This window comes from Takifugu flavidus, chromosome 10, assembly GCF_003711565.1.
Source record: "Takifugu flavidus isolate HTHZ2018 chromosome 10, ASM371156v2, whole genome shotgun sequence".
Lineage (NCBI taxonomy): Eukaryota > Metazoa > Chordata > Actinopteri > Tetraodontiformes > Tetraodontidae > Takifugu > Takifugu flavidus.
In genome coordinates this window covers 9,050,089-9,074,382 of record NC_079529.1, presented here as the reverse complement: position 1 = coordinate 9,074,382, position 24,294 = coordinate 9,050,089, and the positions used below count along the sequence as shown (strand labels likewise).

The 24,294-nt window shown below is 45.1% G+C and overlaps 1 protein-coding gene across 3 annotated transcripts in view; it reads right to left on the bottom strand.

The window, feature by feature from the left end:
• oxr1a (oxidation resistance 1a) overlaps positions 1-20,691 on the bottom strand; it is a 90,326-nt gene extending 69,635 nt beyond the window's left edge. The window contains exons 1-3 of one of the 3 annotated variants that reach the window (XM_057044466.1): positions 20,493-20,691; positions 19,419-19,494; positions 11,060-11,176 (exon numbers count right to left, since the gene is read on the bottom strand). In XM_057044466.1, the coding sequence (XP_056900446.1) occupies positions 11,060-11,076 (17 nt within the window). In that variant the 5' untranslated portion in view covers positions 11,077-11,176; positions 19,419-19,494; positions 20,493-20,691. The remainder of the gene's footprint in view (positions 1-11,059; positions 11,177-19,418; positions 19,495-20,492) is intronic. The other 2 variants (XM_057044464.1, XM_057044467.1) reach the window with 2 other exon arrangements.
• Positions 20,692-24,294: the final 3,603 nt, after the last annotated feature.

Sequence of the window (24,294 nt, the reverse complement as noted above, 5' to 3'; positions counted from 1 at the left end):
GAACAGAACACATGAAAAAAGGATAAGCTGCTTCTTCCTGAGGGGCCTCAGCACGATGAGTCATTTCCCTAAAAATAGGCCGTTTTGGTGGTCAGATTAGAGATCAGTCGACAGCCTGGTCGGACTTCTGTGTTTCTCTGGAGGGAGGCTCTGCGGCTCTCTGGGTCCCCTGTTAGAGAACAAGGAAGCAAGAGGAAAATGCGGGGTCCCCGTCGCAAAATTGTCTCAGCCTGATGTCGACATTAACGAGTGATGATGCGTTTATGCAGAGATAAACGCAGTCCAATTCCATTGCAGAGGTAAACGTTGGGAGCCCCTCCGCCTCCCCTTGTGTGAATTGGATCCATGCATTTCTCAGGAAGTGCAGCATCCACATGGGAAGCGGATCAGACACCAGTGATTTGCACGGCGGGCGGGCGTGGAAGAGGATGCTCTCAGGGAACAGGTGCTACATCAAATATGGATGTCTCAATTTCAAGCTGGGAAAAAGTGAAAATGAATATATGAAGCTGGGACACTCTAAGAGGAAGAGCAAATGTATGCTGGGACTAAAAAGGTCTTGATATTAAGTCAACATTTTCTGAATTAATTGTCACAACTCTCTTTATCCTTTGAATGGAAGAGTCTTTTGAGGGATGAAGCACACCAATATCCATCAACAGCAGTTAGCACGGTAGCTAACAGTCAATACTGTAGCTGCAAAAGCGTGTTTGAAAGAAATGTGGCAAAAACATCACAGGACATGGTGTTACAGATTTATAATTTTTCATATTTGTGCCTCTGCAGGTTGGTCAGAAGGCCCTTTACTTCAAAAACAACACCTCCAAACACTTAAGTCAGGATTTAAATTGTAATGCAAACCAAACTTTGCTCCACTTTCTATAATCACAAACCTGCAGCAGTCAAGATTTAATGGTTCGCACTTTATTTTATAAATGCTTTTATCTGCTAATTTAACAAGTGCACACAGCGAGGAGGCAGGGAGGGTCAAAGCCTTTCCTCCCTATTCCTAGTACGTAGCGGGGGAGGGATAAGAGAAGGGTGCTGGAGCTCAGTTCAGCAGAACAGAACCAGTCCTGCTGCTGGTTCCAGACTGAGATAATCTGCGTGATCATAACAGGTGAAGGTGGTGTCTGCTGACTCAGTGGCATATTTCAGTGTGTGAAGTGATAAAGCCAGCGCTGACAAGACCCCGTCTCACCTCCCAGTTCTAATTTAGCTGCGGCTCCATAGCGACCTTACCGGCACTTAATCAGCACAGCGAGACTGTAAACACATCACGAGCTGCAATCGGGCTGCACGGAACGGTCAGACAGGTCAGACGGGCGAAGTACGTTGGCATGGAATTAGATGTAGGCGTAAATACTTGTGGGAATTTAGAGGAAACGCCAACAACAGAAACAAACTGCCGCATCCCTCCGAACTGGCATAAGAAGTGAGCAGTGTGACAAGTCAGGAAGTGCAGGTGTGACATTTGTTGGTCTGATATTTGCCTCGACAAGGGGGGAAACGCAGAGGCCGTAATGTGATTTATCGAAAGGTGTTTCACGCTTATTTGCGGTGCACTGCTGTGTGGCGTCAGATGACTGCTGCGATGAAACGACTGGATGAAGAGAGCCACTTCCCGAAACAGTGAAATCGTTTCAAACATCAGTTCGTCCATCAAGGATTAGAGGGGAAAATGTCTCATAAAGCAGACCGATTCACGGTAAAAGTTTCTCCACGTCTCACATGTGGTCACTCATCATTAATAACTTAATACTGCAGATTATTAATAAATTACAGTCAGAGTTTATTAGCCTGGCATGTTGCTTATTAACCTTTGCACTATATGGACAGGGAATTGTAATTCACAGCACACTTATGAATAATTGACAACTTTTATATATATATGTCATTGCTTTCTTTAAATGCTGTTGCTGTTTATTCTCTTCAAGCGGTGGTTGCTAATTGCCCCAAATCTCTGGTTGCTTCCAGTCTCATTAGTTTGACGCCAGCACAAAGCAGATAAACATTATTTTTTGATCTCTGAAATTGGCCGCGCTTCCACGAGCGCCACGTACATGGTGTTCGAGGAGGAACGGCGTTATCTAACCCTCGCCGCCTTTCCTGATGAGTCACAGCGCCAACCTGAGGCCACATCAGACAGGAAACGGGAAGAGATGCGAAATAAATTCAATAGCCGTGAGGAAAAAGGTGGAGGCAAAGGGCAGTTTATTTTAAGAGGCCTTAGTAACAGCTGTCGGAAGTCATCCAAAAACGCTCCAGCGCGACTAAAAACAGACAAAAACATACGCAACCACTCGAGTCTTTAGGCTTTTCTGGTTTAAACCCAGTTTACTGATTGGCTGAAGGTCACATGTTAAATAATAATGGGTGTTCTATGCTCATCTTGCTGCTAACGCTTTATTGGATTAGCTTGAAAAGATTAGCTTTATAACCAAATGCATTCAGTTTTAATAATGTGTTCATAATCGACATCATGTATTGGTACAGATCATAGAGATTTCAGCAGTTTTTAAAAGGCAACTGTTTGACAGATAAACCTGTCGACGACCAGGCCGCCTACATCCATCACAGGGTTCAATTTCCACACTATTCAGTGTTGATATTGAGCCACTTCATCAGGGCAGAATAAGGGGAAAGAGGGCAGCAAGAGAGCGAAGGGTGTGTTCCACGTCAGAGGCCAATGACTACAACACGCTAGCCCTCCGCCTTCCTCTGAACTAAAAATTAATACAAAATACACTTTATTCTTCTTATCCTTGTCTCCTACATGCAGGAGACCATAAATCATCCTTCCGACTCTGAAAACATGGGAGCATTTAAGTGTTTTAAGACATTAGCTTAAGTAATGGTTTTTAAAACCAGCTGTGCCGTCTGCGTAACGTAATAAATCAGTCAAAACTGCTCCGAGTTACCTCTCATTGAACAAAGCTAGCTTTTAGTTTTTAAAGACCACAGCGAGACCACACAGTTGCCCAGCTCATCCATTACGCAGACCTTTAAAAGTCTACTGGAAACCACTACAGGCTGCGAATCCAATTATGTTAAAATGCCTGAGCCTAAAAACCAGTAAGTCCACTGTTTAAGCAGCTTAGAGCTGAGGAAAAAGGGCTCACACGAGCCTCTGTACATGCTTGTGTTAACATCAAAGGAGGATATGAACCTGTCCTGGCATATTTTAGTAGAATTTGGTTTGCTCAATATCATTTATTTATTCCATATCAGTGTGGACACTGTTTTAAGGATGGGGGGGGGGGGTTGAAGCTAGGGCTCTGGGGAACCAGGTGGAACTCTGGTGAGGACTCCCAGGCCAAGGCCCCCCTGCAGAGGGTCTCCGTAGCTCTCCACGCGGACGTCCTCACATGTCACCTGAGTCACGTGAAACACGAGTTTAATGCTTCCCTTCAGAACGGGACGAGCACAGGGCAAAAATGTGACACCCTCTCAATTAAATCCAGCGACGGCTCTTCAAGCAGACTGAATTAGATGCGTATCTCTTGCTATGGTTGTAGCTTAATCTGTCTCTATAAACGACTGAATATTCTGACCCCCCAGTGCCACAGACCGGACACCCTGAGACGCTCAGAGACAGACTTCCTCCTCTGGCGCGCCGAACACGACAAATCGCCACCCTTAACAAACATCGCTCCCCGGCTCTCGTTTGCATGACATGATCCTGCAGCCCTCAGAGATAGCGAGACATTGGGGAGAGAAGGATGCTGTTGGCGTTACAAATAGCTGTTGTCATCTAAGACACATTAAAGTCAACAGCAGCTTAGCTTCCGGTGCTGGACGTGGAAACGTCCCTCCCGTGTGGCGACGCTGCCGATGATGTTTTCCATTGTTGAGCAGCATTTACCCCCCAGATGACATTGAAAGCTCCCGCTGTTATACTTGAGTAACGAAATAAAACATTACATTGACTCGATTTTTCGTCGTTCACCCGGGGTCAGGGATCTCCTGGGGCAACGGCCGCCGCACCTCTCTGAGCTGGGCGCCATCCATCCAGCGGGGGGAGGAGGAGGACGGGGAAGAGAGAGGAGAGGAGGAGGAGGCGGGAGGAGGAGATCCTGCGATTCGGAGGAAGACTGGCTGAACACAACATGAACTCATCATTCATCATGTCTGCAACTGCACTTCAGAGCAAGCTGGGGGGGCTAATTTAATAAGCTTTCTCGATGCAAAGGTGGCACTATTTGCATAACATAGAAATTATTCTACACTTGTTTTCATAATTCCACGAGCACTTAGCAGTAGCTTAAAGCAAAACCAGCAATAATGGGCTGTAATGGGCTCAGCTAGCAGCTGCAGCCTGACAGGATCTGCTCAACATGCAGTCAGGTAGAGCACAAAGTTCACCCACATGTGTTTAATAGTAGGAGGATATGGAAATGGCGGAGGTCCTGTCGGGACACGGCGCAGGAATCTGCACTTTGGAACGGCTTTTAAAAGGGTTTTTACTCATCTTCATTGGCTCACTGGTAGCTGGAAATAAGGCCGAGCACAAAACTGGAGATCTTGATGCAAACCCTCCCTGTCTGCCCTCAGCAGCCGGAGCTGGCTTTAATCCAGTGTGGGCCCAACGTGGCCCCAGTGGGTCTCACTCAAACGTGAGCAGACGATTCGTGTGGAAACTGTTCGTAGGCGTTAATTTGAGTGAATCTCGCATTAATCAACATTTTAGTGAGTCAGGTCTGTTCGTAGCTACTAACAAAGTCTACACGTGCCGTCGACCGTGTGAAGCTCTTGTGTAAATGTACAAACGCATGTAAACAATGCTCGTCACTACTGTAAATTACAATTTAAATTCATATTGCCCTGTTTTATAAATAAGCAGATGCCTTTGTCATGTTTAGGATATGCTGATATCTTATTTGTCAAAGGATTAGAACTATAAAACATTTAGTTAGTTAGTTTAGTTAGTTAATTATATAATTAATGTTATATCAATTACACACAATATAACATTGTTGGTTTCACATTTCTACAATGTGGAGAGAAAATTGCCCAAATCGTTACTGAATGACCTAGATTGAATTGATCACCAAGCTGTCTGTGATCTTTCAGAATGTCAACGACATTTATTATCTCACCATCTGGGGTCACTGTCCCCGTCAGGGGAGATTCCTGACAAAGCGTTCTCCCAATAATTCCTGCTATGCGCTCATCTGTTTTTGACTATTTGGACAGTGATTTTTTTTTTTGGCGTGTACAAATACGTTTTTTGGCCTCCGTTTTTAAATCAAACCACTTTCTTTTGACCTCAAGCATGGTTCTAGGGATGGCAGAGACCACATCGATGGCATCCGTTACTTCCTTCTAGGCCTCTGATTTGCCTGTTCCCGTCACACCACTGCTAACCGAGACAAGAAAATGTGTTTTTTAAACTCATCTTCACTCAAAATAATCTCTCAGCTTCAGAAAAGTTTGTCCTGCTTCAGAAAGTTCTTTTGTTCTCTCTCTCGCTTTGCTTGTGCCATGACTGACGCATCAACACACACCTCCATTTATGGTGCTCATTGCCAATTCATGGGTGGAGATTAATGCTAATAGCTGATTATCGGGAGCACGCTGTCAATTTACGACCGTTTGGCATCGATGATCTACACGTGTTATCTCAGTTTTCCGAACAAAGTTTCACATGTTCCTGAATCTGGAGTGTTTTTGTTTTTTTTTAGTATAGTAGAATTTCCTGTGTAAATCTGTTCGCGAAGTGTTTTTCTGGGGTTACCACAATATATTACTGATATTTTTTTTTGCATGCTAGTCTCCATACATGAACGTTGCCTCAGATTAAGATTTATTTACATTAATATCCCTGCCCCGCCACCTTTTAATCACAGGCCAACGACACATTCATCATCTGTTGTGTTGATGTCGCTCGGGGAGGAACCGCGTGTGCTTCGGTTTTATGCAATCAATCTCCTGCTTATGCAAACACAGCAGAAAGGTAACCAAAATGAGGCGGCACTGAAGGGAGCCCGCTCAGCGCCGGTGTAAAAACAACACCAGTGACACCAGTGAAATGACTTCCCGTCAAATGTGCGATATTAACCCGAATGTGCAGCGGCGGAAATAATGGTGTGATCAAACAGCTCATCAAGATTTTATGCCGTGATAAAGCCGTCGTCACTGCAACATTAAGAAAAAGGGGGAGAAAAAATGACAGCTCCATCTTCCCCTCCGTGCACGTGGCCACATACCGCTAATCCAAGGAGAGAAAAACGTGCTGCATATCTCACTTCATGGATTAACAAAGCAAAATGGAAGGGAAAAGGGACCAAAATAAAGCAAGACGGATTTTAAATGATCGCATGAAAGCTTCCGAGAGATGGAAGGAGTGGGAGGAAAATCACCCCAGCAAAAAATTGTGAGCAGCTTTCCAATTGTGGGGAACGGGGCAGCTCGGCTCGCTACCCCCAGCGGTGGTGAAAGCTCATCTTTGAAGTTGGAAATGGAGCCTGCTACGTAATCCTGTAAAATATAGTTCTAAATAAAGCTACATCAAAATTTCATTAGCTGGTGCCCGTGGCCTCTGGGCTCACTTTCACCAGTTTCACTGGGTGACATTCAACCTCTGTACATTGATCCGATATGTGAGGCAAAGCATTTCAATTGATTAAAGCTCCTGAGGATACGTGCGGCCGTCTATTGGTTCTACACCCGCCTCATTCTGTTCGAGGAGCTCACTGCAGCCGCAGCACAAAGACCGCCAGACTGGCCTGAAGCAACAACACGGAGCCATTCACAACATCCGAACATGCAATTATGACTACCTGCATGGATATTTACATAGAGGCGGCTCCCGGGTGTTATGGAATCTGGTGCTATGGATGTTGATCATTGTAACCATCTGCAGAGGATCAAGGCCAGGTCATTGCAAAGGTCGTCCCAACAAGAAGAGGGGGAAGAAGGAAGGCACCAACACAATCAACACACAAATAAACAACACCCTTCAGCTACAGGCTGCAGGTTGCGGCTGACAGCTCATCAAGATGATGAACAAGTCCTGGGGTGGGGAGAAGGGTGAGGCCGTACGTCACACGCTAAAACAAGGGTGACATTTATGTGGCCTGTTTTTTGTTTTAATATCTCTCTGGTGACGTCAGCAGGTGGGAAGGATCGTACGTCCCAACGCTCGCTCTGAACAGGCACAACCAGAGAATTCTGGGTCGAGGTTAAGAGAGAAAACATGCGCTTTGGATTTGACAGAGCAGCCGAGGGGCCACGGCTGTCGGGGGACGGCTGGTCCTAAATGAAAGATAAAAAATAAATAAATAAATAATCTAACAACTTGTTCCTGCCAGCTGCCTCATTAAGTCTACAATTTGAAAACATCTTAATTTTACTGGCAACTCTTAACGTTTGTGAAAAGAAAAAAGAAAAAACAGACTATAAAAGGGCTCTGAAGGCCGCGCGTGCCGGTGGGCCGATTAATCGTGTTTAGGAGCCGTGAGCGCTCACCACGGCGATATACCTGCGATCAAAACAAAAGATTCTGCGTGTCGTCAAGGAGAGCGTGCCAGGAACGGGCGAAGGCCATGTGTTCGAGGACGCTGCGGCACAACAACACCGTCGTCATGGCAGTGGGCATTATCTCCTCATTTATGAGCGCTGCCCTCCGAGCGTAACAGGATTTTAAAATCACCCCAACAACGCTCCAAATGATCGATAACTGGAACGTCAGGTTATCAGGTGGCCGCTGTAGCGGGAACTACGGTTCTGTTAGGCCCCATCCGTTTCTGCACCACAGCGGCTTTAAATAGCACGAATAATCAATAGAATGATCGAGTGAGCCAATCACTGCGCGAGGGTAAACAATGCCTTCATTATATGGAGAAACTGAGGTGTGCCACCTCTCTCACACCCACACACACACGTCTGCTCTATATTTGCTACACAAACACCACCTCATCTTCATCCAGACACCAGTAATGAGTCTCTTAAGATCCAACACCTCCCTCCACCAAGTGGCGACAGAAATTCCCAGTTTCAGAAAACCATCATTCTGCTGATGCATCTTATCCAGGGTGCTCCATCATTTAATGAGTTACTGTTAAACCTCTCAATGTAACCAAGTCAAACTACAAACTTCATCACCAGTTTATGGAGTTTGTTATCCAGCCATCTCTGGCACGCACCGCATGTATGTGACACGACAAACCTCCGACTGTGAGCTCAACAGTGTGGTCAGTCTGTGGCTGTCAGGACTGGACTGACGTCCATCCTGGGTATGAGCATACACAGGCTTCACTCCACTCCCCTGACACCACCTTCCTCTCCGCATACATAAATAATCAAGTGCAGGGCCTCTTGATGTCGACCACCACTTCAGACAAGCAAGCAGTCAAAGATCTAATTACTCTTTATCAAGGTCAAGGGTCGAACTCAGGCTCTGATGTCATGTTTAGGCCGTAATCGTCTCGTTAACACTGCCATGCTAGGTGTTGACATATCGATTACTGGACAAATAAGGCCCATGTTGAAGGTAAACATCACGCCATGATAAAATCCACCGAGGAGCGATCATGCATCTTCATTAGCAGCTACCACAGAATCTTGGCTGTGGCACACGCACGCAGCTTCCACTCCCAACACAAAGGAGGCAGAATTACGCCTTTGAACGGGCAACACCTCCTTTGCATATGTTCCATTTCCAGCAACTTGTCAACTAATTCAAGAGACTCAATAAGTCTGTGTCAGATATGAATGTTTGCATGACTCTTCATTACATAGCTTTATGCTAATTAGCAAGCACTGTAATTATGAGTCTCTTCCTGATGCCTGGATACTCAATCAGGAAAGAACATGCATCATAAAAGGAAAACAAGCCTAAGGTCTACATGATCAAAGTTCTTTAAAACATGAATTAAATGTCGAAACACTACAGAATCTATAGAAAATGGCAGCGTGATCGAACCGAGTGCTGCAGGTTAAAATCAGAAATGGTTGGACATTTCCTCAGCTCATGGCCGGTCCTGGCTGCCTGCTTTAGTTCCTGAATGAGCTACGCGAGAACCGCTTTGGCCAGAAGCGGAAACGTGGAAAAAATAACCTCTGAACAAATCTTGAAAAGTTATTTGTGCAGTAAGCTGCTCTCTGTGTTTCTGTTGTTCCTTCAGTGTTTGACAGCTCTGGGGTTGGCAGTAGAACACCAGCTATCATCAGCCCCTTGATAAGTTAGCAATCCGGTGCTTTTCTACACGTTTGCCATCCAAAAATAAACTGATTTCAGCAGCACGGAGGATCATTATGGAGCTGATTAATGGTGGCCTGGTAGAGGAGCTGCAGCAACTGTTTAAATGCATAACCTAAAAAGCTGAGGTGCATCTTTTCATTAGCAAACAGCTTAACAGCGTTCCAATTCCATTTTAATGAACACGTGTACACACAAGCAGCCTGTGGAGACACTCAGTACACAACACTGGAACAACTTAAAGTGCTCTAGCATCAGATTTATTATTGTCTTCTGAGCTTCGTTCCACTCAAAATCAAACTGGTTTGACATATTGTAAAGGAAAGGCTTTTAATTACAGTGCTCGAGATTATTTGAGCTGGGGTAAAAATCCCATAATAGCAGATAAAGCCACAGCTGCATGTTGCCATTCTCTGACGGATATACAGATTTATGTCAGCACTTTTCTCAGAAAACTGCTTGGCTTTGTATTCCTGAAGAATGCCGAGAAGCTATTCTTCGTGTTTGAATATCAAGGCGGCGGCCCATTAGAGTCATTTTCAGCGTATCTGTGTCATCGTCCGTGCTGACGCAGCTCCCAGAAGACGGAGAGCTGGCTCGGTTTAATCATCCTTTCACACAAACACAGACTATGATGATCACTCACGCTGCGGAGAGACAGGTGCCTGAACGCAGCGCTGCGACAGCCCTTATTCCCCACCACATTACCAGACTCCGCCTCGCGCTCAGAAGAAAGCACAACTTTCTCTGAAAATGTATTCAGAGAGACGCCAAACACATAAAACCTGACGGCCCGAACGCGTTTCTGTAACTGACCAACCCAAAAGCATGCTGTGTGTTTGGCTCTGCCCTTCAGGCGAGGGGCCCTGGGGTACCGCTGGCAGGAGAATAGGAAGATCAGTCTGATCTATGGCTGCCAACAGTTGAGGCCAGGATCCCGCCCCGCCAATTCATCCTAATGCAAACATATGATCCAAACATCAAGACAGATGCATCGGAATAAACCAGGTCTGAGAGGCCGTTTGTGGGTATACCTGCTCTAATCTAACCATCTGTTCTCAGTGGCATTTGCCATCTCGCTCCCGTTCTCCCCCTCATATCTCAGCTTAGTTATATGTGACATATTAAAAAATATTAGCTTCGACTGTGCTGGACTTAAATCCCTTTAAAAAGCAAAACAAAAAAGTGCCAACATTCATATAAAAAGCTCCGAATGAATCAGCCATTAAACACAGCATTTAATTAGCTGCGTATCTTTGTTACTGGCAGTCCTGCTGAAGAAGTGCAGATGAAACCCGTCATTTATACACAGAAGCTCCCGGTCCATTCAGGCAGTAAAAGCAAAACCAAGTTTTAAAATTCTAACCTCGTTGGGTTTAATTAGTATTAATAGAATTATCTATTCAATTCAAATTTGACTGCACTTTTAATGGATGAGTGTGTTGTTTTACATAATGCATCACACACTTCACATACCGACTTTAACAGAGCTGTTAAAAGCAGCATGTCGCCATCCTCGTAGTGCCTCTTAACCACACTGGCTGAGCAGTGTGACCACGACCCTGCGGTCCACACCGGGAAAGCCACGCTGATGAATCATGCATGTGAAGCCACATTGAAAATAAAGAACGAACACACAAAGGCGACGCATACACGGGATTTTTAATCTTCCTCCAGAAGGTAGAAAGAAAGTTTTCAAGCCTCAGTTTGTGGCTTCTTTTCCTGGTGACCCCATTAGCATCTCTTCATGGCGGAAGGTAGCCGAGCACAAATGTCAGCCATTATCATAAGAAGCCATTTTAAAACGCCCCGAGATTCCTGCCGACCTGAAAAGATCACAAGTGACATAGGGCTGACCTTTTGGTGCTGAACATCTCGGCGGCGTCTTCTCTTTCAGGCTGCGAGGCTTCGGGAAGTTGCGGCTTGATGTTGACTTTTCAGACCTGTAGGAAGGGCAAACACACTACACACACTCTACACACACACACACACACACACACAAAGAAGACAGGGTGGGGGGACAAAGGGAGATAACGGTGAGACATTTAGCATCACGGTCGGTTCACACTCCTCTCGTCTGAATAACTTGGCCTCCCTCGCTTCAACAGCCCTCCCACTGAGCCAGTCTAATTGACTGGGCATGGCAGGAGGCAACGAGCAGAGCCTAACCAGGCCACTGCGACTACGCGGGGAGTCAAATGTCACTTTTAATAATTATTTGCTTTACTCGCAACACAACAGGCATTTCGTAACGGAGTGGAATTCATTAGCGCCGACGGTCACGCAGGGCGAGGCTAAAGGACAAAAAACAATTACAAACAATCTAATTGTGAGGGGAACGTCCAGACAATTAAACATCACAGTGTAAATAGATAAAATGCCCATGTCACCGATCCAATGACCACACTGTACGATGCCTTTATGGTATGGTTATCAGAGCCTGCCGGGGGAGGAGCTGGAGTAAAAGAAGACAGGGTTCAATAATTAATGCCGAGGTCTGTGTCAGCCCCACTTCTCACCCTCACCTCCCTGCAATGAGATGAATGAAGGGCCAGAGGGAAGCAGGGAGAAGGCAAGGAGAATGAAGTGATTAGAGCAACCTGCACCTCTCCCCTTTTTCACCTTCCATCGGATGATGCACGAGTACGTATGCACGAACAGGGAGACTCATTTATAATACCTAGATTCCATGACCCGACAGGCTAGCAGGGGGCCGGAGGAGCGGAAAGAGCAGGCGTAAAGGTTAACAAACTGGGAATCCCCTCAAGAGAACAAGAGAAAATGCACTCACTTGTGTTTAAGACACAGCGGCAACTTTCTCCAACTGACACAGCCCAGAGCGCGTTTTCAACACAGCCTGCAGTGGAGATTAAGAGCGGTGACGCCGCATCACTTTGAAGGTTTGATGTGCGTTTGACACAACGTTAGCTGGATTAAGGATCAGCCATCGTCATGGTGGGTGGCTTCAGACACAAATGTATCCCAACCAATTTATTTTTTACTTGAAAACACTGGCCTACTTCTGCCATCTTTACTCCGGCAAATTAGCTGCTTCCGAGCTGCGTTTGGAGGAAAACAAGACCCAAAGTATCTGGGAAATTCATTAATTTGGCCTAATTTACAAAACTCCTGAGGAAGGTTTCACCACCCACGCAGCTTGAAATTATAAGTACAATGAAATGTACAGTAAATTACAGAGTGATGCAAGTTTGTGCACAATAAGGACGCATTAGTGAGAAATTAAAGGGAACTTCATCCCAAACACAGAAGTTCCCGTTCCAATAATGTTAACATGTGATTCATCCTCTAATTTGTCAGTGATGCAGAGCTTAAATGAAAACAGGACTAAAAATAAGCCCACGACTCCAAACTGAGCCAAAACAAAAGCTGAACCTACATTTGGACTTTATTAGGGATGCTGAGAGAGCAGCTCAAAAGGGCTCAAACTGAGCAGAAAGCAATAGGTTGGAAAACTGAAGGCAACAAAAGAAAAAACAAGATGTGACCCCTCTGTAGACTTTAGCTGCCGCTGGAGTACAATTTTACCCTAAAACTAGCATAATGGACAGCACCAAGTGAATGTTTTGGGATAATTCAGCCAGAGAATCCCTCAAACAAGCATCTGATTTTGACCCCGTCAGTCCCACAAGGAAAAACGGTGAAACCTCAGCACGGCGCCGGTCAGAAAGTGCAAAATTAGGTTTTTCTCCAGGGAAACCTAATCACAGCCTACAGGTGGACGCTCAGCTCCACAAACAGCCAGAGCGCCGCGCGATACCTTTCCAGAGGAGCAAAGAATTAAAAGCATAGGAGTGATGCCATTTTCTATTTAGAATGACAGGTTCGTTCTAATCTGCGGATAGAGTACAGTTTTCTGCTCTGGAGCTGGCCTAAAAACAAACCCCTGTTCACAATTCCAAGTTTTACTGTAGCAGAGCTGCTGGTATAATTACGTGGACCACAAGTGCTCGTTTTCCTGTTTCATCTGCTGTGCGACGCTGCACCCGAGCATCGCGGATCCAGGTGGTTTCTCTCGACATGAATGGACCTTGTGAGGATGTTTTTCCTGACGAGCTTCATTAAGCCAGCCTTGTGTTTCAGCTTAATTGTCTCCAGGCGTGCAGAGCAACCTGACAAACACCATCAGCATCCAAGCATGTAATGGATTGAGGTGGTGGGGGGGGGGGACGGCAGGTATGGCAGGAGCTGGGGTCTGCTCTCCAGCTCCAACCCGCCGGCCATAAAAGCACAGTGGCTGGTGCGTTTGGCCTAGTTGGAGGCTGACAGGGCTATTCCTGACAGGGATGAGCTGAGCATGTACCCAGCATGCTCCCGACAGAAGTGCAAACGCATCAGAGGAGGACGGCAGTCTGCACGACGTATCACATTCAAATGTGCCGCCCTTCATTTCGTCCCTACTGCTGGCTGCACACGACTGATGAAAAGAAGCAGTAAATAAAAAACACCAGCACTGCCCTTCCTGGATGAACTCCAGGGTGTGAGCAGCGTATTGATCAGAGGCAGGATTAGCTGGCCTAGCATGCAGCTAAATCAGCAGCAGCCCCAAACAAGCACAGAGGCAAGAAAACAACCAAAGAGCAGATGCAGAAAGCAGCCAAGAATAGCTGAAGTGTGCACAAACATCGTCTTTTGTACGTTTGTCCAGTTTATTGACATTACACAACAGCAGAGGCAGAAAGCCTGATCACAACATCTCCACATTTATGGCATTTTTGGTTTCTTCTGCAACGTTGTATTATGCAAAACATGGCAGAGACACAGAAGGTGCGACCCTGGAGGGATACACACCGGGCTCCACGGAACTGGGCACAGGCGGAAAGTGCAAATGGATGTCCGCTGTTTACGTCTCCACTCCAGAGAGGAATCAAGGTTCCACAATCCCAGCATGGAACATCTTTGTCTTCATCTGCAGCTCGTGCTCAGGTTAGCTCCACAAATTGTGATCAGCTCCTAAATCAGATCACAAACCGGAGATGGACGTTAATACCAAGACTACGTTTCCGCATTGCTGTCTGACCCCTGAGACACCGTTCTCCTGTGAGACCATAAGTCAGATAAACGGATGCTTAATTACGCCACAAACTACTCTGTACCCGTGAGTAAACTGTAGTTTATATCCTCACATTTTGTTGGGCTTTTAGGGCAAATTAAGTGGACGATAACTCTGAAGACCGATCAGTAATCTGAGCCTGCCTCGTTCCTAATGTGCAGCTGGGAAAAGCTACGAAAAGCATCGGCACAAAAACCTTGACTGAAGCCAGAGCAAAGTGCTTTAGAGGGGCCAACGTTTGGTCTGGGATAAGAACAAAGCGATATTTACTGCAGACAAAAGCCCACTGGAAGAGATACATTCCTAGAGATTAGCATCCTCGCGTGGCTCCTCACATTCTCGAACACTTTGCACTCTTTTCATCACTGCAGCTGCTGCTTGGGCGTAAGTCCGGCTGATTTCGTCCCTACTGCTGGCTGCACACGACTGATGAAAAGAAGCAGTAAATAAAAAACACCAGCACTGCCCTTCCTGGATGAACTCCAGGGGTGAGCAGCGTATTGATCAGAGGCAGGATTAGCTGGCCTAGCATGCAGCTAAATCAGCAGCAGCCCCAAACAAGCACAGAGGCAAGAAAACAACCAAAGAGCAGATGCAGAAAGCAGCCAAGAATAGCTGAAGTGTGCACAAAACAGTCTTTTGTACGTTTGTCCAGTTTATTGACATCACACAACAGCAGAGGCAGAAAGCCTGATCACAACATCTCCACATTTATGGCATTTTTGGTTTCTTCTATAACGGTTGTATTTATTGAGTTGCATTTCTCTTTAAACCTTTTAATACAGGCCTGTGCCAGAGTGTAACAGTGACAACAAAAACATTTTTTTTAGTCAAAACACACGTTATTTAAGTGCAGCTGCTCCAGCAGAATTTTAACAAGGACCCGGCTGACTGCAGTGATATGACTCATCTCTTCCCTTCTGTTCTCCGCTCCTGTCCCCGTCTGTCCCATTGTCTGCACCTCTCCATTGTTTACATTTCTCCTTTCGTCCCAATTTATTCCCCCCCCCCCAAAGATTGGTTCCATGGAAGCAACCCGCTTCCTGAACTAATAAGGGTGCCGCTGACCTACCGAGAAACAAGGCGCCGCCATGGAAATGCTCGGTTATGCCATGAATAAACCCCCACTCCATCATTTTTGACTTTCACCTCTGCGTTGGGCTAAACTGGTGCGATGAATGGCCGTTGGCTTGGGAGGTGGGGGTCATCTAATCTCCACTCAGGGGAACTCGGCAATGTGTTCAAGGACAAGTGCGACGCTGGCGAGTTGATGGGTGGTCGGGAACTAAGGGTTTCTTTGCCTCTAACGAGCGAGTGCTTTCCACCTGAAAGGAAAATTGATTAATCTTGTTTAATTCGATGTCAAAAGTATGGTTTTCATTAGATACCTTTACTATAGAGTTTTCAGCTTTAAACCTGCAAGTCAATGTTTAAATAACCCACTGACTCAGATCGTTTGAATTACTTCCGTCCTCAAACTGGATTTTAAATGAATCTCCGTCTGGGAAAGAGGCGAGGTGTCTCAAGCAGCTGACCACCTGGTATTTTTAGCTTCATGGCATTCTGGAAGTGGCGTCTCTGACACAAAGCTAACACAAATAAACGCGCCCCAGTCGGGAGTAAGCAGAGATGAGGGGAAAGGATGATAAACAGGATGTGAGTGACAGAAGTGATGTGTCCCCCAGTTTCTGAAATCCAAACTGGGTAAACAATAACTGATATTAGAGCTGTAATATATCAGAGAAAACACAAATTGCAGATGAATTTCTTCCCTGCACAAGGTCTCTTCCTCGCCGCTGCTATCTGAGGTGGTCCTGTGAAGCTAAATCTTGAATTAAAAACATCACATAATGCAAAAGCTTTGTTCTTTATTTCCAAAAAGACAACCTTTTTGAAGCTGCTCACTGACAAATGTCCACCTCCCACCCAAACAGAAACTGGAGGGCCAGCAACAGTTTTCCAACATTAGGAATAGACCACAACATTTTTAAAGGAATTTCTGTCTCCAGAGTTTCTGACAGCTCTGTGTTCGTGCAGATTGCCCATAATGGCGACGGTGGGGCGGGGACCTTCTATCCTAGTGCAGTAGCTCATGGCAAGGTATGTTTAGGAGCTAGAACACTGTCAGTCTGAGTTAAGGCCTCGTGCACTCGGGCTGGGGCCTGCAGAGTCACCCCGCTGCCTGATATTTGGCCGACAGAGTCAAACGCCCATGGAATGCCAGTCCCCCCCCCCACTCACCATGCTTTGATTTAATCAAACTCCAAGCAATGTTCTAAAGCGGAACCAGAGGTAATGTTCCCTCAATTTGAGTAAAGAGCCGATTTTACTGGACGGGTCAACACGCAGCCTGGCGGCTCTTTAGCCGACGAATCCTGTCACAAAGATAAAATGACTGGGAAGATGGCCGAACAGACAGAGAGAGGAGCATCGCTGCAGAACCAATCAGTAACCAATTTGAGCAAAACAGATTGAAATCAGTTTATTAACATCCTGCCGCCATCCAGACTATATAATCAGCGATTTGGGTCACATGACTGCCTCTCCAATGCATTGTGGGCCAAGTTGACTGGTGGGTTGTTGTTGTGCTCAAGAGAGGTGGAGACGTGAAGGGTCACTGGGCTGAGCTCCTGTGGCTTAGCATGGCAAATCCTCTAATCCTTCCACTAGTCCCACAGCGCTTTTTACTGTATGTAGGATAAAGCTATTACGGATGTAGACCAGGCGTCCGGCTACCAACCAAAATACACGCTTATACAGTAGGAAGCTCTCCTCCTCCTCTTCACCAGGATCTCTCTTTAGAGACGGCCAGCAGAGAGGAATCAGCTTCCCAACAGCCTGCAGCTGTGACCAGAGCTCATTCCCTCAACCTGGAAAACTGAATTTCAAGTCCACATCCACCCTCCTGCATGTAACAAATAAATACAGCTCATTGATATATAACAACATCTGAGGCCCCCCATGAACCGTAATGGAAGAATACATTTCTTGGAAGCCTAAAAATCCATTTTCAACTGGATTGCTGGAATTAAATTACAACAGAAGGTTACAAATCACTATGTCACTGCCGCTGTCATTATCTAATTGCCTTCTTGTGGATCCAAGACCGTCCTTTTCCTCCCTCTCAGCTGTCTGCGTCTGTGTGTGCCACAACGCACTCCACCATTTCATAACAAACAACCCTCATCCTATGGTTTTAAATGCATGTAAAAATGATTATTAAATACCTTTTATGAAATAAAAAACATATTATGACCCCTTAAATCTTATAGATTTATGCAAAAACATGGCAGAGACACAGAAGGTGCGACCCTGGAGGGATACACACCGGGCTCCACAGGGAACTGGGCACAGGCGGAAAGTGCAAATGGATGTCCGCTGTTTACGTCTCCACTCCAGAGAGGAATCAAGGTTCCACAATCCCAGCATGGAACATCTTTGTCTTCATCTGCAGCTCGTGCTCAGGTTAGCTCCACAAATTGTGATCAGCTCCTAATCAGATCACAAACCGGAGATGGACGTTAATACCAAGACTACGTTTCCGCATTGCTGTCTGACCCCTGAGACACCGTTCTCCTGCGAGACCATAAGTCAGATAAACGGATGCTTAATTACGCCACAAACTACTCTGTACCCGTGAGTAAACTGTAGTTTATATCCTCACATTTTGTTGGGCTTTTAGGGCAAATTAAGTGGACGATAACTCTGAAGGCCGATCAGTAATCTGAGCCTGCCTCGTTCCTAATGTGCAGCTGGGAAAAGCTACGAAAAAGCATCGGGCACAAAAACCTTGACTGAAGCCAGAGCAAAGTGCTTTAGAGGGGCCAACGTTTGGTCTGGGATAAGAACAAAGCGATATTTACTGCAGACAAAAGCCCACTGGAAGAGATACATTCCTAGAGATTAGCATCCTCGCGTGGCTCCTCACATTCTCGAACACTTTGCACTCTTTTCATCACTGCAGCTGCTGCAGTGGGCGTAAGTCCGGCCTGATGGTGGATTAGCATCAGGCGGGTACAAAGCTCGATTTAAGGCACCATCTCCACCAGGGATAGTGGCTCCCTCCAGCCTGCTTAACTCCCCCCTCGAAAGCCACTGGAGAACCATATGCATGACAAATACACTCAATAACAATTCCTCACTGGCTACACGGCACTATCGGGGAGCAAATGATACACCTTCATGGTTTAGAAAGGGTTAGGTCAGGATTATCATTTATTTATTTTCTGCAGCATTTAAACCTGAAAATCCCCCCCTGGATATCTGCATGCAGCCACCCGAGGTTACACAGAATCACCTATTTACCTTTGTGTAATGGAAGGTCAGATGACGCAGGCTCAATGGAAAAGGAGTCGTGACTCAATATCGTCACTGGGGAAGACCGTAGCACGTGTAAAAATAGCACAGCGATTCTTCAGAAACACTACCTGGAAACCAGAGGCTGCGTTCCCTGGGACGTTGTAGCGCTTCTCGCCCTGCGGATGGAAGACGAACAGCCTGCAACCAACAGCAGACGTTGGAAGCTCCGGCAGATCTGTGCCGCTCGATTTGGGTGCAAATCCACCCTATTTAAAATGCAGCCTCATCCAGCTTAATATGGCTTTACTAACAATTTTCTGGTTGCTTTTTTCATCATGTTGAGGCGGTTGTGGAAGCATCCCCCCGATTAAAAAGGAAATACTTCATTTAAATGGTTATTTATTATTTTAGACTGCCCTATCACCTGCTTCCAGCTTCTCGACTGTGCACATTCAACCTTCTGGCTGCACTCACGACAAAAGGCTGTCAACATCCGACAAGTTCACCAGCCCCAGCCCGATGGCGAGCGCTCTCCTCAAGCTCACTTACCTCTGAATCGACCTTGAACAAACAGAGTGCATCAGCGAAGAACGCCGTGCGTCTCTGGACAGCAACACAGCACCTGAACATGCTGACCCCTCTCCAGATTGGATATGTTTCATTAAGCTGAATAATAAGAGCTTAAGAGGCCTGGACATATGCAGGCTCCTCTCATCATTTCCCCCCGGAGTCAGATCGCTCTGCACCTTATGGGGCTATACCTTATTGCATTATGCAATGCTGTAATAGGCTTAGGCTCTGTGCTGGTCTGCAGGGGGGAGTTTTGGGCCGTCTCTGATGACTCACTTCATTAAGTCTCCCTCCCTCGAAGCTTTCTAGTTGTCCAGAAGTAAACTTTCTCCTCCCACGCGTTAGCACTGACCTAGAGCGCCACGAACAGTGAGAAACATAAACATCCACTCGCAACATTACTTAGACTCCAAAAAAAATCGATTTAAAGCTTTACAATTACCACATTTTTATTTAGGTGTTAAAATAGCTACAGTATAATAACTGTTCAGTATTTAGCATGGACACAAGTGAATCAACAACTCCCAGAAAGCATTGCGCTTCGTATCGTAACATTTTTGTCATGGTTGGGAGCCGATGAGTCTTTTATAAAAAGGTCACAACTTTTCTGCTCCTTTTTGGCTATGAACGTTGAAGGAGGCAGGAAAGGGATTTAGGTTACTTTGGCCAAAAGTGCCTGTAATTTTTTTTACTTTTTCTTACATGATACATCAAATCAAAACTGGTCATTATTTGTTTTATCACATTCATCGTAGCACAAGGACAATCCTACAGCATCATTTTCTCAACTATTTATACACAAACATTTGAAACAATACACAAACATGGGCAGTGATAATCTGAGACAATATATGCAAATTAGATGTCTTTTGTTCTTGTTTGGGTAAATATGTCTGTATTCATTTTAGTATTTGTTATATCAACATATTAACAGATTTTCTGGAAGCCTGACCGAACATAATAAAGTTTTTGACGGCATTACAGATTCAGATGTACACTATCCAGGTAAAAGCTTGACAAACTAAGGCGTTTTATGGTGGAATTTTGTCATTATAATGACTTTCACCCAAATTTTGGAAAAGTGGACTTCACCTCCTGAGATCGAATGCAAGAGGCGTCTTTAATATACCGCCAAACTAATTTCAACCTTGGAACTGTCACGTTTAAGGAAGGGGGGAAGTGGAGCTTCACCTGTATTTCACCTGCACCTCCTTTAAGAACTATTTTTAACTGTGCAGCGCTGCTCCAGCTGCACGGAAACACAACACTTTACAAACATTAAAGCTTTATAAGGAGACGACTAATCTAACAAGCATCGCCGCGGAACAGCCGGCCGCGGCCGGTACTCACTTTCAGGTGGACATGACGCTGCTTCACACGGGGGAGGGCTTCGGTTCGGTCGCACAACGGTCTCTTCATCCAGCGTGCACCATCACGGGAATGTACACAGACTCAGAAGATGCAGACATGCGGAGTCATTTGACCTTCTCCCAGCAGGAGGTACCATCTCTGAAACCTAGGAGGGGTAGAGCGGACCGTACCAAGACAGGCGTCCCAGCCAGGCGAGGGGTGGCGAGTCCGGCGGGGGAGGATTGGAACAATGGTCTCGGGACGGAATGGAAAAAAGCGGATCGTTCAGGGAGGAGGAAGCAGAATGAAAGCGATTTAAAGGGACAGTTAGTGTAAATAATGTGTGTCATTCATCACTGTGGTGGAGTTCAGCCGAATCAGAGTAATGGAAGAAAATAGAAGCATTTCCACATTAGACGGTTATAATAAGATGCCATGGAGTGGTTATAGAGGGGCATTTCAGGAAAGGTGATAAAAATGAACCTATATTGATTTTATATTGGTTTTATTGTGAACAGATGCTGACTATATCCTACCCTCAATGTAACATCATGCCATGCCATTGTATTCCAAGTGCACAATTAATTAAAAATAAGTAAGAAATTATTTTCAAGAATTATTAGTCTTGTTTGTAGTGCAGGGCAATACGTCTATTATTTATTTATTTCTGGATTACTGTGGCAATCACATTTTTACAGCAGCACCAAAAGCAAATGAAGAGGGAAACAATTCATCAGTTGACCATGCATTTGCTGAGGAAAGTGGTCAAATATTGCCAATATAAGAATGGTTACAGTCAAATAAACTGCGATTTCACTGCTGCTCTGACTTCTTGTGTGCAAGTAACTGCTGGTCGTTCTTGTATGTTTAGTGCAGCCTGTTCACAACAGCTACAAATCTGGTGCAGGTTCTAGTTAAAAGGGTAAACAAAAAAAAAAAAAAAAGTAGCAACTCAGCTGCTCAATCTGCACAAGAAAGTAATTCAGAAAATGTAACAGATTTAAAAATATTATACATATTTCTCCTCTGCAGAAAGCAAAAATCTAGTTCTAGGGAATTATCCAGCTGACTCTGGCTAAGAATACTGGGCTTACAGAAAAAGACCATAAAAATCATACAATTGAAATGTCTCTGCTCAAGGTCACATTGAATATTTATACTGTGCTGAAAGTGTGTGTCCTTCTGTCACACTGGCGCCGCAAGCTCATGTCTCAGTTGTTGGGCAGATGAGGCCCAAGGTCAATCGCCACACTGACAACACCCAGACTTCATGGCCACTGAGTTGGAAACTGCATTTCTCAAGTATAAATGAAGACTTGTTACTGTATTGATTGATGGTGCACTTCTGCAGCAGAGGGCAAAAATCAATGTATGCCACACGGAGTCTTAAGACTGAGGGGCTGAGGAGTGATGCCTGTGATACCTTTGGTCCAGAACCCCCCCAGAGCTCACTCATAAATAAATGATAGCAATTGCGCCTTTCCTGACAAAAAGCTTGCTAAGATAAAAGAAGGTTTTCTGTATCTGTACAAGATTTTACCTTCAATCAAACACTCACAGGCTGAAAGATGCTGCACAGACTAAATATTGATGTATATAGTGCACATTGTGGGCGATATGATGGTCACTCAGACTACATATTGTTCATTTCACAAAGGCTAATATTGGTTTGATTTTCAAGAGCAGTGATAAGATCTGGCAAAAGAAATCCAAAGAGAAATATGCTCCAAAGAAACTCCAATGCACCAATAATATCCATGCAACTAATCAAACCTGTTTGACATCTCAGTCTAGACTAAAGGAGATCTTTTCCATCTCGTCATCCCACTGTCAGACCGGCCAAATCACAGTGATTTTAAGACAGGGTTTCTTTACAGGGATTCCCTCAAAGCTGCAGCATTAACATCCTCCTCCGTGGAAGATTTAACAAAGGCAAATCTGAGTGTTGTTGAGATATGAAGGCAGAAACTGGAGATAGCCTCAGGTAATCCACACACCAAGAGAGAAATAACTCGTGCTTAACCTGCCCAATATAGCAAAACAGCAAAGTGTTTCTCATCTACCTGCCATGTTATCGCTATTCTGATTTGATGTCATGCAGCTTGAAATAAAATATCCTGACACTAAGGTGATGCCTGGGATTGATTTGTTATATCTTTTATTATTTTAAAGAATCTGTTTACTTGAGATCATGTTGAAAAAGGAGTGAAGAGCATTTCCTGGGAAGAACACTGGGGAGAAAACGGGAGCAGAGGCAAGTGAGAAATGTCAAAAGGTTATTCTTTGCACAGCCTCTGCTCCTCTCACCATCTTAAATGGCTGTCCCATCCTGTCCATGTTGTTTGGGAAAGGCAGCCTGTAACTAGGAATGAACAGCATCATGTGAGAGTCAGCTGAATGTCATAGCCGAGGGGGAAGATGCAACACCTCAAAAATGGCTCCTGCCTGCAGACATGGTGCAAATGGCAAAGATGGAGTAAAGGTGAACTGAGAGAGTGGTTATTCAACTCTGCTCTCCAGCAGCCTGGAGATGTTACATGTAGCTGCTGGGCTGATGCTGCATATGAGGACTATGGATGAACAGAGATGATAAAGAAATTAACTAGAAAGGACAGTTTGTTCCTCACCTTTAAAGACCTCTGTAGCTGGTAATCTTGTACAAATTTACATGAATTTTTTTTACTTAGTGCCCTTAGTAAATAAATATATGGAACACAGAATAGTGTAGAAATTCCTTTTCTATATTGTAAAACCATAGTGGTAATTCCAAGGTAATTCTGTGTACAGTATATCAGCTTTTATACGCATCCCACAATCTTACATTATTTTGTTTTTCCACCTTTAAAAAAATATTACTATTTGATATATTCGATATAAATATTATTATTAGGTACCATTGAGAACTGTCACAGAGTCTATGCTGAAGTGCTGTAGTGGGAGAGCTGGAGGTCACTGGAATGAATACAGCATGAAGGTTGAACATCTTATTCAGTAGCTAAAGTAGGCGTGGGAAGCCCCTTCAGTTGAGACCTGGAGTAAATTATAAACAAGGTCAACCACCAAATTGCTCAATGTCTACTCAATGTTTCCAAATTTGTTTTCCATTTTCTGGTTGGTCCAGGGTTCATCAATTGTCTGACGCCACAAATTGGGATTCAGCACCACGTTGAGCACTTTACTTGAAGGTGGGCAGCAATCTGACACCGCGGCTCTGTTTCCTGAACGCTACTCCAGCTTCAAGTGATGCTGCCAGTGTCAAATGGCAGCACTTGTACGCGAATGTTTTACCTCACGTTTGCACATGGGGAGGAGGTACCGCCCTGTTTTAAACTGGTGGATTACATGTAAGAGCACAGTGACACTCATCCAGTCGTCATGATGGGTTTCACACCCCCGACCTGTACAGTTTGCAGGTTTAACGGGGCTGCGTTATAATGCTGGTACCTTAGCAACGCAGCACACTCACGTACCTCAGCAGAATGCATAACATAGGTGAGAAAATGCGAGTAGTTGTCAGTTAGTTCCATCCCCCCTCACACCATCTGTGTTCAGCTGGATACCCTGGCTTCCTGGATGAGATATCCTGACATTAGAGGTAGTGGGACCCGACAGCCAGAGATTTTCCTTGTTGATTTTCAACATTGCTGTGCCGCAGGGCTGTGTGTACAGACCCCTGCTGTGAGATGTGTTTGCACAAAGCTGTTGTGCAAAGTAACATTTCAACATCATCTTTTAAATGTACAACCACATACTGGGTTGTTTCTCTTGTATGGTAATGCTGTACATTTATAATGTGGACATG